Source organism: Motacilla alba, chromosome 10 (assembly GCF_015832195.1).
Source record: "Motacilla alba alba isolate MOTALB_02 chromosome 10, Motacilla_alba_V1.0_pri, whole genome shotgun sequence".
In the NCBI taxonomy this organism is placed as follows: Eukaryota; Metazoa; Chordata; class Aves; order Passeriformes; family Motacillidae; genus Motacilla; species Motacilla alba.
This window is the reverse complement of record NC_052025.1, coordinates 11,168,412-11,185,961: the sequence shown is the minus strand read 5'-3', so window position 1 is coordinate 11,185,961 and position 17,550 is coordinate 11,168,412. Positions and strand designations below refer to the sequence as shown.

The 17,550-nt window shown below is 44.5% G+C and overlaps 1 protein-coding gene across 1 annotated transcript in view; it reads left to right on the top strand.

The window, feature by feature from the left end:
* Positions 1 to 17,550, top strand: part of HDGFL3 (HDGF like 3) — a 43,224-nt gene that overhangs the window by 17,435 nt on the left and 8,239 nt on the right. Inside the window, exons 2-5 of the mRNA XM_038146809.1 lie at positions 5,231 to 5,307; positions 8,573 to 8,711; positions 9,983 to 10,141; positions 11,705 to 11,851. Of these exons, the coding sequence (XP_038002737.1) occupies positions 5,231 to 5,307; positions 8,573 to 8,711; positions 9,983 to 10,141; positions 11,705 to 11,851 (522 nt within the window). The remainder of the gene's footprint in view (positions 1 to 5,230; positions 5,308 to 8,572; positions 8,712 to 9,982; positions 10,142 to 11,704; positions 11,852 to 17,550) is intronic.

Here is a 17,550-nt window from a genome sequence, read left to right as displayed (position 1 = left end):
GCTATACTGCTGACTCCCAGTAGCATTAGCTATTAAAAAGCATAATAAATCCATTGGAATAAAAATGTTGTAGTAAAGCAAAATATCCTATTTTAATAATGGATTTTGAGGACTATTGCTTTTATCCATCTAGAGTTCTGCTAATAAGCTAACTGCAAAAGATCAAGCTGCTTGCATGTGTTGGGCAATAATAAGCAATTTGAACCACTTTCCAGCAAATACTATAGGCCTCCTCTGCTCGACTGCTGTGCAGCAGCTCCAGGGATTTCAGTGGGAGATGCGGCTCTCGGCAATGGCTCGGTGTGCTTTTGCCAATCAAAGGCATTTACGCTATCTCAAAACAATCAGTGATTGCTGCTCTGCAGTTTTAATTCCCACTTTTTGCAAAATGAAAGGAAATCTTGTGGTTTTTGGTGCCCACATAAGCATCCCTGCATGCTGATGTAAAGTTTTCTTTTCTGCAAATGGGGACCTGATAGGTATTTTGCATAATACCTTTTTTTATGCGTGTGTAAAATTCTGCTGGGTCTGGTGCAAAGATAACCCTGACAGCCTGGAATTCCTGCTTCTGAGCAGCAGCTTATCCACAGCGCGGAGGTTTTGTGATGCCATAAAACATGACACCTGCTGCCCCTCCGGCGGGAAGGAGATGCCTCTGGGATGCCCGTCCTGCCCTGGTGGGCAGCGCAGCCCCTTCCCCGCCGCTGCAGTGACACCAGCCTCTCCGCAGCGGCTGTGCCAGCGGGGCACAGACAAAGCGTGCCGCTCTCCGCGTCTCGCACAGCCATGGTTCCCATTTTGCAGGGAATGAAGAGCTCTGCAGAGCACGGCACCCGGGAGGGGGTGCAGCTTCCTCTGCTTCTGCACTAGCCCTCCCAGCGAGCTCCTCAGCCTGTCAGGAATACGCCACGTTATCCCACGGGCAGGCACGGGGATGATTTGTGCTTGCGGGAGCCGCTGTTGTTGTCCTTGTCGCTGGGCTCTGCTCTGCAGCGCCAGTCCAGCCCACCCAGCCGGCCCCGCTCCCCAGGGTCCCCAAGCTCACGGCAGCCGGGAAGGGAGCGCTGCAGTGCGAGGGCTGCCAAACCCACCCTGAGAGCCAGCGGGAAACACTCCCTGAGCGCTCAGAGATCGCTCGGCACCACCGAGAGCAAAATACTCGGGCTGCACACCCATCCTAGCCAGTAAACCGCAGTGCAAGGATCTGACAGATTTCTTGCCTCCACATCGGTAGTCACTAGCAACACGGTTTGATGAAGCCCCGCTCTGGTTGGAGAGGACCGAGCTGAATTTTCTGTTCGGTGTTCTTGACCCTAGAAGCCTGGCGTTTGTTTACTGGAAAAAACCTCGCAGTTACATCTTTAAAGCTCTGCTCCTTGGCTGGCAAACAAACGCTGGGCAGTGCAGCTCTGCTGAGGTTGTGCAAAAAGAAAGCAATTGTTATTCATTAAGCAGATGACAGCGACGGGAGCTAAGGGGATAAAACTCGAAATCTGAAACCACCTGCTTTAATTTTAGCCATAATTGAAGCGGCTGCCCATGGTGTTGCTGATGCACATGTCAGATTTGCACGCCATGAGCTGCTCGCACTGATTTCTGTGGCAGCAAGCTCCAGCCCGCTCTGGTTCAGGCAGGGATGGAGCTCGTGTTTGATTGCAGGTTATAGCGGGTACTTGAGAATCTGTTTGTTTCCTTCCAGGAGCAAAACACAGTCACAGTCTGGCTCTCTGATAGACAGATGCTTTAGTCATTAGTGAGGTTTCTGTGACTACAACACTGTGTTCTAGTATGGGTGCTCTTTCCTCTTTTGTTCCTGGTTCAAGGCAGCGATGCTTTTTTCGCTCTTGTGCTCATGCGCTCACTCTCTTCCTCTCCCTCCCTCTCTCTCTCTGTCTTTGATGTTGCTGATATGGGGGAAAATATCAGATCCAAATCTGCAGCATATTTAACCAAAACATCCTGTAAAATGGGAATAAATTGTGACTGACTGCAGCAGCAGGAGATTGCAGTATGGTTGCTTGTACTGCTTGCTTTCTGCTACACCAAAACAACAGCAATTGTCATGGAGTGCCGGGGTTGTTCTGCAGCTAAATAAGCACGAAGGGACTCCACATTCACAGAGGGCTAAGGTGGCTTTACTGGGAATAGAGAGACTGGGCAAAGCTCTCCTCTCATAGTCTCTAGCGCAGGGATTTATGTGAAAGAGGTAAAATGGGAAGAGATGTTTCCTAATGGCAGAGAGGGTCTCATCCTTCGCTAAATTCCCCAGAGTTTTTGCCACAGAGTTCAATGGCCCTAAGATAACGCTGTCACTTTATATCCAACCTTGTTACAGTACTAGCAACATAAGCCCCAGAGCTGGGGAGCTCACAGCAATATCAGTGAAGGCAGGAAAAGTCTTGACCTCAGCTGCAGAGTGAAATGTTAGAGTGGGAGCATTAACAGTCTCTCCTTGAGCTGTTTGGTGCAGATTTATACTGCATGTGTTTGTATGTGTATGCCAACTCCCAAAAGCTATGAAAAGCTTTTTTATGGTTTCCTGTGATGATACATAGTCAGAAGGGATACTTGGATGAATAAAGAAATATGCCACAAAATGGGGAGCAGGTGAGCTGCATGACAGATGTGTGTTCTGTCCTTTGTTGTTGCTCCTTAGCTAACAGTATAAGTGCTGGGAATAAGACAGAAGGCTTAACTCCACTTGGGATTCTGCTTAGGAGATCCTCACTGCTTTAGAGCATAGCACATTGTGTGATGTAAGATCCACAGTCCCTTCTGATCAGCATTCCCTACTAAGCATGTCTTCATTCCCCCCCTTTACTGATCATTTACAGTTGTTTACTTTATTTCATGAGAGATTCTGAGCGGGCTGAGGCAGTAACTGGGCTGTGCTGCTCTGTAATGCAGCCCAGAGCTGGCGCCGTGTTTCAAGTGGCCAAATGAGATTTGCACTCAAGTCCCAGCAGACACTGTTTGTCTCAGTCAAAGGAGTCCACATTTTTCTGGGGTCTGGTATCTGGACATCTTCCTTGTCGCAGTAAAGAGGATGATGGCTATGGCATCCGGACAGTCGAGGTGTGTTACCTCTCCCTGCACTTGGTAAACTGCCAGCACAGCCTTTTTTGCTCAGACATGTGGATACTTCCATCTTGAAGGAGGCATAAAATGTTTTGCAGACATGCAGTATCTCCCTGACTTGCTATCAGTTTGGAAAGGGAGTTGCAGTGGTTTTGACCTGCAGTCTTTTTATCACTCTTATAATAAGTCTAATACCTGTATTTAAATAATTAATTGTGAGCAAATAGCAACCTTATGGGCACTTTTTTAAAAAACAAATAGTTAATGTCAGAAAATGGTGAGCTCTAAAGTAATGTCTTCAACAGCCTTTCCTTGGCGTAGTCCTGATGATAAAGAGGACACCAAAAATCCTGTCATGTTGTTTCAGTTCCTCCTTTCAAACAGCTGAGTTAAAAGGGAATGCACATGTTCATCCTCCACCAGTGTGTATTTTCCTTCTATGCGCATTTAAATAATAGATTCTCATTTTATTTATCAAAAATCATTAGCTTTGTTAAGTACAAGACAGAAGTAATTGCTGTGCCCACAAGACATGTGACACCTGTGACAATCCCAGATTGTCTCCTGCAGACTGTGCTGGGCAATGGGTGCATGGTGACACATGACCCAGTGTCCCAGAGCCGCACCATGCACACCCCTGAGGAAATGGTTTGGAAGTGCTCTCAGATATCCAGATTTTGGTGCAGCTTCAGAGAATGTTCCAGTTAGACTGAAAAGATAGGCATCCATTTCTTCTACAGAGAGGAGTCTTGTGATGTAACAGTTCCACATGTGGCTCTCGTTTCTCCATCCCCAAGGGGTGTCCTTGCAGAAAGACCAAAAGTGTTTGAATTCTTACCAAAGCTCATACTCCTTTGAAAGCTACGTAGCCAAGCAGATGCTTTACCGTGAAAGAGGACATCCTTTGAAAACAATCTGGTGCTTATTAATCAATGAGAATTCAGTGTTAGGGGTCCTTCAGCAAGAAAAGAGAGGGAAAGCACATGTGGGTCTGGCCTCCTGAGTGAAAACATGCAGGTTGCATATCCCTGTGCTCTGCTGAGGAGCAGATTTTGTATAGCACTGTTATGTCAGCACTTTGCTCTCAGTTGCAGTGACATTTGGCAGGATGCTGATGTTCAGACTGAGTTGCCTTAGACCAGGCACCAGGCCATTCACCTGCTCACTGGTGCTGCCCTGTAGATATCTAGATTAATTAAGCTCTCTCTTAGCCAGAGAGTTCTCTGGACACTTAATTTCACACACACACATATGCTCAGAAGTGCCATTTCTGGGAAGGCAGGCTCTTGGATCTTATTTAAAGCTTTGCTGTGTTTCTGGTTTATGTGGGTAGGCACCTGGACTCTCTTATTTCTGTTGCAGAGGACTGCAAAATTAGACATAGACAAGATTAAGTCCTGGGCTTCACCTCCTGCTCTCGCTCAGACATTGGGAGAAGGGGTCTGGGCAGTGCTCAGCCTGAGTTTGTTCCAGTACCAGCTCTGTCTCAGAAGGACACCCTCAGCATCCCTCCTTTCACTGCTCTGCAGCTGTATCCTGAGAAATACGAGGCCAGGATTAAAATGTGCAAGAAGAGAGAGGGTAGAGAGGGGAGTGGTAACCAAATCCAGTTATCAGGGTGTTGCAGGGGAAGGAGAGTCCCTGGCCCTCCTCCCTGGTGTGCATTACACATTTTACACTGTGTACCACCATCACCACAGCAAACACCACTGGGAGACTGTCCTGTTTTCCAGCTGCAGAGCCCCAGAGTCCCATCTGTTCCCCATTTGTTGCAGAAGTTATTGAGGTGGCTGTGTGAGACAGGCAGGATTACCCTTTGGGCTTTGATGCCTTTGATGAGGCAGCATCTGAAGTTAACACTTAAATTAAGCAGAGTTGATTTTATTGCCTTTGTGTATTATAATGCCCATGAAATCATTAAAACTTTGTGTGTGCTCCTGAGTCTTCTGCTGTGTCCCTGCAGTGTTTCAGTCATATGCTGACTTTGCCTGAAAAACCAGCAGCTGTCTTCCCTTCCCCACCCCAGCTCACAGCAGGACCTCCCAGGGCTGCAGGATACCTCTGCTAGCACCTGCACGGCTTGGTAGGGATACTGGGATGAGGGACACCACTTTTGGGAATAATCTTTTTTCCCCTGCTTTCTGTCTTACAGATTGATGAACTTCCTGAAGGGGCCGTCAAGCCTCCAGCAAATAAATACCCCATCTTCTTTTTTGGGACTCATGAAACGTAAGTGAATGAGCGTGACCTGTTCCTTTGGAAATGCCTTTTTGCAGCACAGCTAACATCATTTCCTCTGATTTCATGGGAACAAATCCTGACTGAAGCCATTGGGAGCCTAGAGAAAGGTCCTGCAAGCCCAACTCATTGGTATTAACAAACGGGAGTGAAAGCTGAAGTAGTTGGGAATGCTGCTGCCTTCATGGTCTACCATGAGCTAAACATAAAAGCCTGTGTATCCTGTAGAGAAATGTGTGGGCATGAATTCATTAAAGGGTCTGAAAAAGCCCTAACTCAGAGGCAGGGGCAAACATTTTTTACTTGGATGTCCATGATAGCAGAGATCAGGCTCTTGTGTCTGGACATGTTTGAGCTCATGTCCTGTGTGAGAACTCGCTTGGTGGTTTGTGATATGAAAGGAAGCAGACCCCAGAGTCTCAGGCAGAGCTTCAAAATATGTGCATTCCTGGGAGATCCGTGCTGGGATATTGTAGGATGGAGCTTACAGAAGTGATAGAAGAACTGGGCTGGCTGAGCTGATAGGGAAAGAAAGGAATCAGAGCACAAGAGGTAAGTTAGGTCTCATCATAATTGCTACAAGGTACAGAGTTTCAATATTATAATGTACATGTCTCTAGTTTAAACTATGTCTGAGATAGATAAAAAATAAGTCACCTTCCATTTTGCAAAATATTTTAATTTTAAAACTTTTCCTTCCCCATTTGAAGGTAACATATTTTCTAAAATTCCTTTAAAACTGGAAAAATGAAATTCTGATGATATTTTAAATTCAGTGTTAGAGGTTTGAAGCTTTATTAAATTTTTTTTGTTTATTTTTGATTTTTAATGTTATTCCAGAATATTATAAGCTCCATAGCTCATACATCACATTTTATTTTTAAAAAAAATCTTTAAAGGCAGTTTCTGCTTTATAAAGTTCATAATAGCCTCTCTTTAGTTAAAATAGTTCTTCTAGTTTTACTAGTTTCATTGCTAGAATGAAACAACCTGATGTTTTGATATACTGTGGTCTACTAGTACTGTCACAAAATAATCTAAAAAGATTAAAGTTTAAATAAACTTACAATGCTTTCAAATCAGAAACCAAAATGTAATTATTTTTTGGATGGAAACATCATTTTTGAGAAACATTTAGGAAAAAAACTGAACACTTTTATTTCAAAGTGAGTGAATCCCAAACTGATAATCTCTTTTGATTTGGCTTTTGTGAGCTCATGATCTTACTGTAGCATCTGAAACAGAAAACCAGTTTGTAGTTCCTACCTTATAAATGTAAAAGCCTAAGTGTTAAAAATGAGCTGTAGATTGCAGCTCCTTCGTTTTATGGCAGAGCAGTAGAAACTTATACGCTCCCAGTGGCAATGAAGGCATTTCAAGCAAAGATATAGACAGCTTTTCAGTGTTTACTTTACATAAAAGGCTGTAGAAACATTTCCATACATTACTCTTGAGCTAAGTTAAGGTAGCTCATACTACGTTTCATACAGTTTTCCATTGTTATTTCTGTTAGAACTGTTTGTTTATATTTTTGACAACAAGGAGCCATCTCCTGGTATTAGCAAAAGCATAGATAAGATAATTTATTCAGTGTAGCATTTAATATTAACATGACATCTGTTAGTTTGGGAGTCACTGTTTGGCTTTCAGGTAGAAATGCATTCTTCGCTTTGTAATTATATAATTAAGATGTTTCTCAATATCCAACTGAGTGTGGATCCCATGCTGTCTCATGTGGAGTCAAAAGGAAGCTCTTTCCTCAGGGACTTGTCATCTGATGACTTTTTAGCAACCATTTGGCTCTCCTCTGGCAAACTGCTTGGCCAGTGGGATGATTTAAGTGAATGGAACTTTGCACATTCATAAATGCTGGGCATAAATCAGGCATTAATCTGAAATAATGATTGCAGAAAGGAAGAAATATTATCCTGTGATTAAGATATTAGACTGAGACTGAAGAGAGCTGGTTTTTCCTCTGTACTCTGCTGTCAGTTAGAGTTTGACCTTGGACAAATCTTTGTGCCTCAGAATCCCATCTGCAGAAAAGGGCAGACTCCCAATGTCGTGGTGAGGTTACAACAATAAATGTGTTGGACATGGTGGAGCTCCACAGTCCCACAGTAATGGAGACCAGAGAGTTAACATGAATTGCAAAGACCATCAGGAAAGTAGGACAGTGATTATGGCGAAGGACACTGGGACTTGCTCAGCTCTGATCATTGATGACACAGAATCTTTACATGTGGGAATGAAGGGGTCTTTTTGCCTTCATTAATTTAACTTGTGATTGAAATCTCAATGTCACCATGCAGAATTCAGTAGATATAGATATCCAACAAAAAGAAAGTTATAAGTTAAGTTTCCTTCAGTTTAAGAGTTAAGAAGTTAGAGTTTTACTGTAATGTGTGTAGAAAAAGCAGGACAAATCATCACTCTTCTTTTTTTTTTATAATTATTTTTCCCTGCACTGTGGTGCTTGTGCCTGAAATTAGTTGGCCCAGTGCATAGCTGACTTAGGCAGCAGCAAAGCACAAAATCCCTCCTTTGCTGTGCTGTCTAAAAAACTATTTGGCCACAAGCACCCTGTGTGTCTCATTGTTTCCTTGTATTACTCATCTGCCTATATTCATCCATTGTTTTTTGTTCTTATATGAAATTATAAGATTTTTGGGAAAGAGCATTTTTATTGTGTTTCTGCAGAATTTAGTATGTGGGGGGCTAATTCCAAGAAAGCAGCTCCCAGGCTTACTGGCAGTATAGATAATAATAAATGCCACTGCTTTTTCTACCCCACAGTACAAGGGATAAATTTTGGTTTATGGGTCCTAGGCACTCCTTACATGCTTAACTTTTCATGTGGCATTTTTGAGGCCTTTCTGGATTTATAACACTAGTGTTGGAAGTTTGGTCCCTTGCTATCGCAAGCAATGACATCATAAACTGTTTCATAAACTTTCATAAACTGTTCAAGTGCCAGTTCCCAGCAGTAGTTAATAAAATAGAGATGTTTCAGTTGTTTCTAGAGATACCCAGCATGATTTTACTACATCAAACATCAGGATGGTGAGCCAATCCCTTAAATCAGACTCACAGCAGTAAACTAAAAGCCAGTGTGACCAAAAAATAAATAAATAAACCTAGAAAAGAAATGCTTGAATGAGCAGAGGAATAGGGAAAGCATTTGCACTGTTAATGTTATGATTTTTTGAAGAGGAGAGTGATAAGTTCTTTGAATGTTCCCTCTGTTAAAATGCAGTGCGTTCCTGGGGCCCAAAGACCTGTTCCCGTATAAAGAATATAAAGATAAGTTTGGGAAATCGAACAAGCGAAAAGGATTTAATGAAGGCCTGTGGGAAATAGAAAACAACCCTGGAGTAAAGTTTACTGGATATCAGGTAAATGACTCTCACATCTATTGCTCCTGTCTTTCTTGTTTTCTTCTTTTACTGCTTGTCAAAGTGAGCATTTTAAGAGTGATGTGTAAGGCTCTGGTTCTGATGGAACAAGAAAGTTTCACAGCTCTGGTAATTTTGTAATGTAAAGACAACTGTGGTCTCACACTCTGTGACAAATGGAACTTTAATCATACTGCAGAGCCTTTTGCTTTCTGTGACATTCTGGGGTGGTGAAGTGGAAAATTCTGCAACACATTTAGTTAAATTAAAAATGGATGGTTTTATTTACTCCTGTACAAACATGAATAATTTCTGACTTGTTCTTTCTGTTGTTTATTTTTATGTCAGGCTCCATGTATTTTACACAGACATTAAGGTCACTGCACTTTTGATTTTTACATTTGGCAGTGCCAAAGCTAAGAGGAGTAAGAAGGTGGAGGGTTAAGCTGCTGGTAGGAGAAGTTGCTGCTGTACAACAGCTCTCCCTGTTGGATGTCCAGAGCAGAAAGTCAGTGAAGCTGGAGGGGGAGAAGAGTAGTTGGTGGGCTGTATAAAACAAAGAACTTTTCTTGTTAAAAAATGTGGTCCTTTGAAGGCAGGAATCACCTCCAAAAGCAGACAAACACCTATTACATTATTATCACAAAACACTACAAGCCAGAGATACAGACCACCTGCAGAAAAGCTGCTGCCTCTCTCAGTTCCTGTTTCATATTTTCAGCCCTACACATGTTTTGCATACACTTGGGGATTTTTAAAAAAATCCAGTGAATAGTCTGTGGGAGATGGGCTGTCAAAGAGTGCTCAGCCTGCTGGTCAGGGTTTGCTTTTCCAAAACACAGAGATCTTGCCCTTTGAGGGGAGTGTAACAGCCATCTTCTCTCACAAAAAAGTCTCTGCTATTGCAGCCAAGTCTGAACATTTCAGTAGTTTTTCCCAGAGTAGAACTTGCCAGGTCTCTCCTCTGAGCAGCCCTTAGCTCTCCTCCAGCAAACACGTTTTTGTTATTGGATCTTCTGTTTCTGTGTAAACCCTTCAGAACACACTATCCCAGAATCTGCGTCTGATAACTGAGTTTAAGTGGTGACTGAGAAAATTGCCTTTGCAGCCCTTTTCCCTGATAAAATAACCTGAGCTCTTCCTAACTATAGCAATTAAAGTGTAAGCTGTCCATTTCCATCTTTCCATCTTCAATGCAGAACAAAAATCAAGTAATAGGTATTAGTGATATTTTCATTGTTGATTTTATTATTGTTGTTGTTATTTTAAAGGCAATTCAGCAACAGAGCTCATCAGAAACTGAAGGAGAAGGAGGAAATACAGCAGATGCCAGCAGTGAGGAGGAGGGTGATCGGGTAGAAGAGGATGGAAAAGGAAAAAGAAAGAATGAAAAAGCCGGCTCAAAACGGAAAAAATCCTACACTTCAAAGGTTGTCTTCTGACTTTTCCTGTTGTTATCCATGGCCATTTGTAATTGGAATGCTGTTCACCTCATGGAAATTTGTTCTTGCTCCTTTAGCATTTTGATTCTGATACCATGACAGTGGTGTTCAAACAGGCAAAAAGGGGAGTGCTCTTACTCTGTAGACAGCCTTGGTGAGACACCACTTGAAATACTCTGCCCTGCTCTAGTGCCCACACTCTGAGAAGAAGGTGAAACTATGGGAAGGAGATCAGTAGGGCTGGAAAGAAAACCCATGCGAAGATGGATCGATAGGTTTGATCATCTCAGATCAGTCTATCCCCAAGAAGAAAAAAATCCTTAGGAGTGGGCCTCCTGAGAGTCATAAGTTCAGGTTTGGTTCCTGTCCAGGAGAATAGAAGCTTCCCCTGTCATCTCTCAGAAAGATCTGGTTGGGCCAGATGTGCTCAACTGCTCTTCTTGTAGCTGAGTGTAAAATATTTCAGTCCAGGATACAGAATGGGAAGGTGGAAGGACTAATTCATTAAGCAGGGAGTAGGATGCTCAGTTTGTAGATATAAGACCTGCACTGTAGTACCTACCAGCCCTGTTAATATCTTAAGTAACAGCGTAGATCAGGAAGCTAAGAGTGATGTGTCTGTCTCACAGTGGCTGGTACACAAAATCCCCTGAGAAGTGACACCTTTGGGTTCAGATAGTCTTCTCACTTGTCACCTGGGGTGAAGGGGAGCAACATTATAGTCACTTCCTCTAGTTCTGTGTGTGCCTCCAGGGCTGCACTTTGCCTGAAAAATTGTGTGAAGTGTGGCAGAGTCAATTTATTCACATTCATGTTATTCTTCTCTGAAAGTGAAAACTAATGGAAATGAGAAGAAGCAATCAAACAATCTGATCCAGGCACAGTTTGGGGGAGAGTGTGAATTTTTGTGGTTGATCCACCAAACAAAATGTATTTTCATCCCTTTTGTGTGTTTTACATCAGAAATCCAGGTCTGGTCTACCATCTTCTTTCCAGAAGACTCTGGGCAAACAGAGGATTATGAAAATGGTGGCTTAATGCCACAATTTATCCTTTTGTACTGTAGAATTGCATAACATAAAGGGATGTAAAGGAAAAGATGTATTGGTTCCACATGGCTCTAATCCTAATATATTAAAGCTGACAGCACTAAAAAAAAAAAGTATAGAAAGCAGCTCTGCTAATGTTATTCTCATTTTACATCTCTGTGTTTAATCAAAACTTTTGCCAAGCTGGCACCATCTGTTTCATTAACTAACAAAACCTACAGGTGACCCAGCACTAATACCCAGCTCCTATTACTGTGTCTGTCTTTCAGTCAATTGAGCTGCCAACCTGTGCTGAACACAGAATTTCAGAGAAATTTCCTTCATTGCTGGCAGTAACTCCAGCTACTTCACCTGAAAAATGCTTTTCACGCCATGTATCCTCCCCAGTATTCACCATGACCAGGGACATGCATGATCAGACAGCATTCCACATACATTTCAGAAGTGTCTTTCTGTGGCTGATGCTCAGGTTTTAATTTTAACTTTGTTGTTATCATTTTAGAAATCCTCCAAGCAGTCACGGAAATCTCCTGGAGATGAAGATGATAAGGACTGCAAAGAGGAAGAAAATAAGAGCAGCTCTGATGCTGGGGACGCAGGCAATGACACAAGAAACACTTCTTCAGATTTGCAGAAAACCAGTGAAGGGGTAATCTACTGTTCCTGTCATTCACTTCTCATGCTGTTTGCTCCTGGGGGGCTTTGGAGCCAGGGGTGACCTGTGTGTACCATGTGCCGCCTTCTTGGGTTACATTTCAGTGCTCAGAATGTGTCTAGAACAGAAATGTGGACTTGGTGCCTGCAGTGGTACAAATTTTCCTCTAGAGAAATGACTGAAAAAGAGCATTATTTTTGTTCTGACACTTGCATAGATGTCAGCTGAGAGGAGCTACTGAAAACCATGAGCTGGAATGATGCAAAATTGATGTGGGAACAGAATCAGACTGTTTGCATAATGCATGTGGCTCACTAACAGAGGGAGCCTGCTTACCCTTTCACACTTGTTTAATTTGTGGGGTCCCAGTGCCTTCTTTGGAGTTCTTGAGGGTTCATGTGCTCATGAGAGACTCTGCATACTGCAGGTTCCAGGGCAGATGCTGCCCTGGGCTAGGACCTTCCAAGGATGGGATATGCAGTCTGCTCCAAAGCAGCTTCATACAATCTCCTTGTGTGTTTTGTCAGTTGTGTGTTCATATCAATATTCCTTAATTGTGACCACAACAACAGGAGAGGAAGGCTGGGCAGGGGGATTAGCATGGCAGCTGGTTACTCAGCCACCTTTAACAAGCCCTGCTATTTCTGAGCCTTTGGAGCAGCACAAGCCTCTGTGCTCCAACACTTACAGCTCCAACTCAGCAGCAGTCCCTGTGCAGTCCCCATGCCAAGGCTCTGCCACGTGGGCAGCAGCTGGGCTGGGCTGTCACAGGAGCTGAGTGACACAAATCCCCAGGTGTGAGAGGAGGCCAGCCAGCAGAGCTCTCAGCTGACACTGCTGAGGTGCCTTAGCACCCAGCTGTGTGCTCAGCCACAGCCCTTTCTCACAAAACACAACCTCTGGGGAGCTGCTGCTGTCTCCCACTCCCCCCAGAGCTTCCTTTCCCCATGTCTCTCTGCAGTGCAGTGTAGTTGTTTTGTGACTCTGCTTTCTAAAGACTTTGATAGGTGGCTCATGGGGTCGGGAGGAAAATCCACACTCCCATTGACTCTGAACAAGCTGCTGGCTTCAGCCAGGGACTGATGCAAGGAGACCCTGCCCAGCTGTGCCCTCCCAGCATCTCAGCTGTGCCCTCCAGCCTCTCACCCACAGAATGTCAGAGGCTAATAAGGGTGGCCCACATTCTGCCTAGTGAACCTTGTGACACTTCCATGTCTTCACATAGGTATTTGAGTGAGAAAACTGGTTGTAAGATGCATCTGAAGTAACAAGAGGTTCAGCAGGCCCTGCTGTGTTTCCCATGTTTGTGGCAGTGACAGGGCATATGTCTGTGAACTTTAGGCACATTTTCCATGTAAGGACAAAATGCTTACTGAGTTAGGTCAGTCACAGACTAGGTGGCTAAAACGTCACACAGGATGTTGGCTTTGTGGCTGTTGACATTCATATGGCTCTTTCTTCTGGTTGTGACATGCTTGTGACATGCTTGGGAGGTAGAGTCCAGCATGCTACAACATCGTGGTGCTTCTCAGCATTTTCAGGATCACAGATATTTTAGCCTCTGTGCTGAAATACTGTCAATAGTCTTATCCTTCCTGCCAGCACCAACTTGAAGAAATATCTAGAGTTAATATTGTCATACCCATGTGGGGAGGTGGCTCTGCTCTGACTTCTGCAGCCCCACCACACAGCCTTGAATTCATGCTTGAGCAATCAGTCTGTTGCTAGGTCTTGGATGCTTTTAATGTCATGGAAAATGTGGAGTTTTAGTAATACAGATTAAAGAGACAATGGTGATGTGTTTTTAAGGGCAGCTTGAGATAAAAGGACTGATAAGTTTGGAAAAGTTCACATCCTGATCCATATATTTCACCTTGGCCATTTCTGCTGCAAAATCATCATTTGACACATGAATCTCTTCAGCGTGTCATTGAGGTTTTGTCAGTAGTGCAGTTCTCTTTGAGGACCAGGAGGGGACACTCCATCTCCTTCTGCTCCTCAGAACCAGACCAAGGGACTTTTTAGAAGGTCTGCCTTTAGAAAACACAGGGCACTTGGGAGAAGAGTAGCAGGTTCTTTTTGAGTTGCTGTTAAACAGCCAGCCCCGCAGTGTCCGGGTTGGTGAGCTGGGCCACAGGGCTGGCGGGCTGCTGGACACTGCAGCCACGTCCTGCTGGACACCCAGACTGAGGCTCTGCTGCAGGGCACTGAGCTCCTCCAGCCCACACTCTTGGACTTCTCTGCTCTAGAAAGAAAGGCTGAAAAAGACCGACATGCACCTGGGGAGTTGGGATGTGATCCTTCTGTTCACACACATGAATTCAGACGAATGTCTCAACCTGCTAAAGACACCACCATAGATGAGATAATGGTCTCCTTAGAACCACTGAGCTCGTGAGCAGAGCCTGGGCCAGCAGCAGGCAGTGTGCAGGGGATGGGGTTCCTCCCTGCGGTGTGCAGAACCCAGTGCCCCGCTGTCCCCAAATCGGTCACTCCAGGACCTTGGTGTGGCCATGAGATGGCGCCAGGAGCCTCCAGAACAGCTCGAAATACGGTGTAGAGTCCAATACCCAAACCAAGCGTTCAGGATCCTGACCTCAAGGACAGGTGTGTTTCATTGTCCTGGTTCACCACTGTGAGCAGCTGCTTGAGAGCTGCCTGCTCATGGAGGCTGGGCCACCATGAAGGCACATGTGGCTTGGCCACCCTAGCCAAGGTGCTCCCCTGGGCTGAGAGTGCCTTTGGCTGCTCTGCACCTCCCAGGCCTCAGACTGTGCAGAGTTGCCTCGAGGAGACAAGATTTTCTCTTAATAATACTACTAATAATGAGGTAGTAGCTGCCTTTTATAATGCCTGGACTGCAGGCTGAAGACCCATCGCTCCTCCTCAGATCAGATGGAATCCTGCCTTTAATCACACTCTTACCCTCAGCATTATAGGGATCTTCTTCAAGGGCTAACAGCCAAAGTCAGATGATTGCAGGAGCACCTTCACCTATATTTTTTAATGAAAATTCTAACCTCCAGGTGGTAGAGGTAAGCTTAAAAATGCGAAGTGATGGCTTCCTGAAGACTCAAACCCAGAGCAAATAAAAGTACTTTCAGAGCTATTACATTTTTTCAACCAATATCATACCGTTCAAGGGCTTAACTTGTGATTTTATTCTTATCCCTTGGGTAGACAAAGGTGCTTTCTTTTTGATCTCCATCCCTTAGTTTCTGAGCTGTTCTTGAGTACTACAGGCACTCTCAAGAAAGAGATGTTTCCTCAGTCCCAACCATAGCTGGTAATTGTGTCCCATCAATACATGTTTTTGAAGCTCTTTCCCTAATTGCTGTTCTTTGTCTGATTCCTTCCCCAGAAAGATGCAGAGCCTGAACCTCAGGGGTTAATCATCCCATATTAATTAACTAATAGTGTATTAGCTAAGACAGCCCATCCCAGGGTTTGCTCAGATCTTGAGTCACAGAATATTCCCAGAACTGTTCCCTGCTGTTAAATACTAAATTGTTTCGGCTCTCTCAGAATACCACGTAAAGAGAATTTTCTGGTGGAAAGATATTCATGGCTCTGTGTTGTTTACTTTCATGGTATTAAATTAGTTCACAAATCAGTGAATTCATGGCAGCAGATTTATGTTCCTCATTTAAATCTCTGGTGACTTGTGTCTTTAGCTCTTGGCTGGCATAACTGAATCTTTGTAACTGAACACCTAAACTGCATTTTACTTTACTTTCTGGATGGCCACATACTCATGTTTGAAAGCTGGCTGTGGTTCTGGCCTTATTAGAGAGTGTTTGAAGGTCAGGGCCAGCACACAGGGTATGTGGCAAATTTTCATTTTGGTATTCACTGTTTTAGTGACAGCCTGGGCAGTGTACTGGTAAAGGAGGCATTTGCTTGGCACTCAGGTGCAGGAGGTGAATGATTTTACTCTCCTCAGAGAAGAATAAATTTGCTGGAAATGAGATACATTTTCTTGCTCCTGGTACAGCCTGAATATTAAAATGGAGTAAAGGAGTGTGATCCTTTCTCTCACACTGACAATCAGTTACCAACTGAGTCAGTGGATCTATTTGTGGAGGCAACTGCCAGCATGAATAAGGGGATCAAAATCTGGTCCAAAATTATTGCCATCTGACACCATTGCATTTAGGAGAACATATTTAAAACAGCCTGTGTCCAGGCTTTTTTGTTGTGGCATTCTTGTGGGGTAGCAACAATCTCAGTTACTGCTGTGAGGTAGAAGTGTAATGGCCAAACTGGTCAGAGAAGCACAGGTTCACTGTGTCCTTCTGATGTGATGAGGCCTGTTCTGATGTGGCTTTGAGATGTTTGGTTCCTTTGCTCTTCTTTACTTATCATGAATAACATTAGTCAGGCTGCATAACAGGTTTGGGGGCTTATCAGCATTGAAAGCATAGCATTTAGGGCTTGGTACAATGTAAAAGCATTTTGTACAAAAAATGAAAACAGAGTATGTCTTTCTGTCTGATTTTCTTTTCCTGTAATTTGAGGCATGCTAAAATTTACCCTTCAAAGCAAAAGATAATATTTTTTAGAATGTGTTTAAGTATTGCACAGTAAAAAATCCTATGTAATAATCAAACAGTGACATAGTATATGGTGTAAGGAGTTGTGTTGTCTGCTGCCTTCCAGTAGCTCAGGATAGCAGCACTGCTGGCTAAGGACATGGGACATAACTCAGAGGAAACATAAGTGTCTGAAATCAAGTTGAGATTAAAGCAGCCAGTACAGATGAAATATTTGCAGCTCTGTGTACAATGAATCCTGTGACCACTTTGACCTCAAACCAACATGGAATAACAACTATTGTACAGAGCAAGTAAACGATTATCCTTCTGCCCATGCAGTTTTACAGTACAGGATGGCTGAATTAGTTGCCAGACACTGTTAAGGAGGTAATCTTCAGTGCCAGAAAAACAGACGGCAGTTTGTGGGTTTAGTTTTGTTCCCTGCTCTGTTTTCTGTGTGCTGCCATTGATAACAGAAACTTTGCTCTCAAATCAGTCAGACCCTGTGCTCTTTCCTTTGTGTGCTGCGTGGCACACGTTGTACCACAGCTTACAGTGAAGCTGAGAGACTTGTTCAAACAAAGATGCTTGAGAGTTGATCTGTTTCTGGAGAGATGTGAAACCATGGAGACCAGGGGAGGTGCTCAGCGCTGCAGCATCCCGAGCAGCGGCAGCAGGAGCCGCGGGGCAGGGCCCAGCCAGGCCTGAGCCTCCATGGGCAGGGCCCGGCCAGGCCTGAGCCTCCATGGGCAGGGCCCGGCCAGGCCTGAGCCTCTGCGGGTAGGGCCCGGCCAGGCCTGAGCCTCCATGGGCAGGGCCCGGCCAGGCCTGAGCCTCCGTGGGCAGGGCCCAGCCAGGCCTGCAGCAGGGCAGGGCCCAGCCAGACCTGAACCACCACACTGCCCCTGCAGCTCTCCCTGCTGGGGACAGGGACCTGCTGCCCCTGGGGCACCTGGCAGAGCTGCCAGGAGGCACAGTGTGTGCCATGGGGGAATATGCCACCGGACACTGTGGAAAGCCTAGAGGATGACTTGCATTATCTGTCTCTTTGTTGTCCCTCCCGTGCCATGCTGTGGCCCAACACTGTATCTGTGCTACAGCGTGGAGGGGAGGTGTTAATGTTCGCAGCACCCCATGTAAGAATGATCATACCCAGTC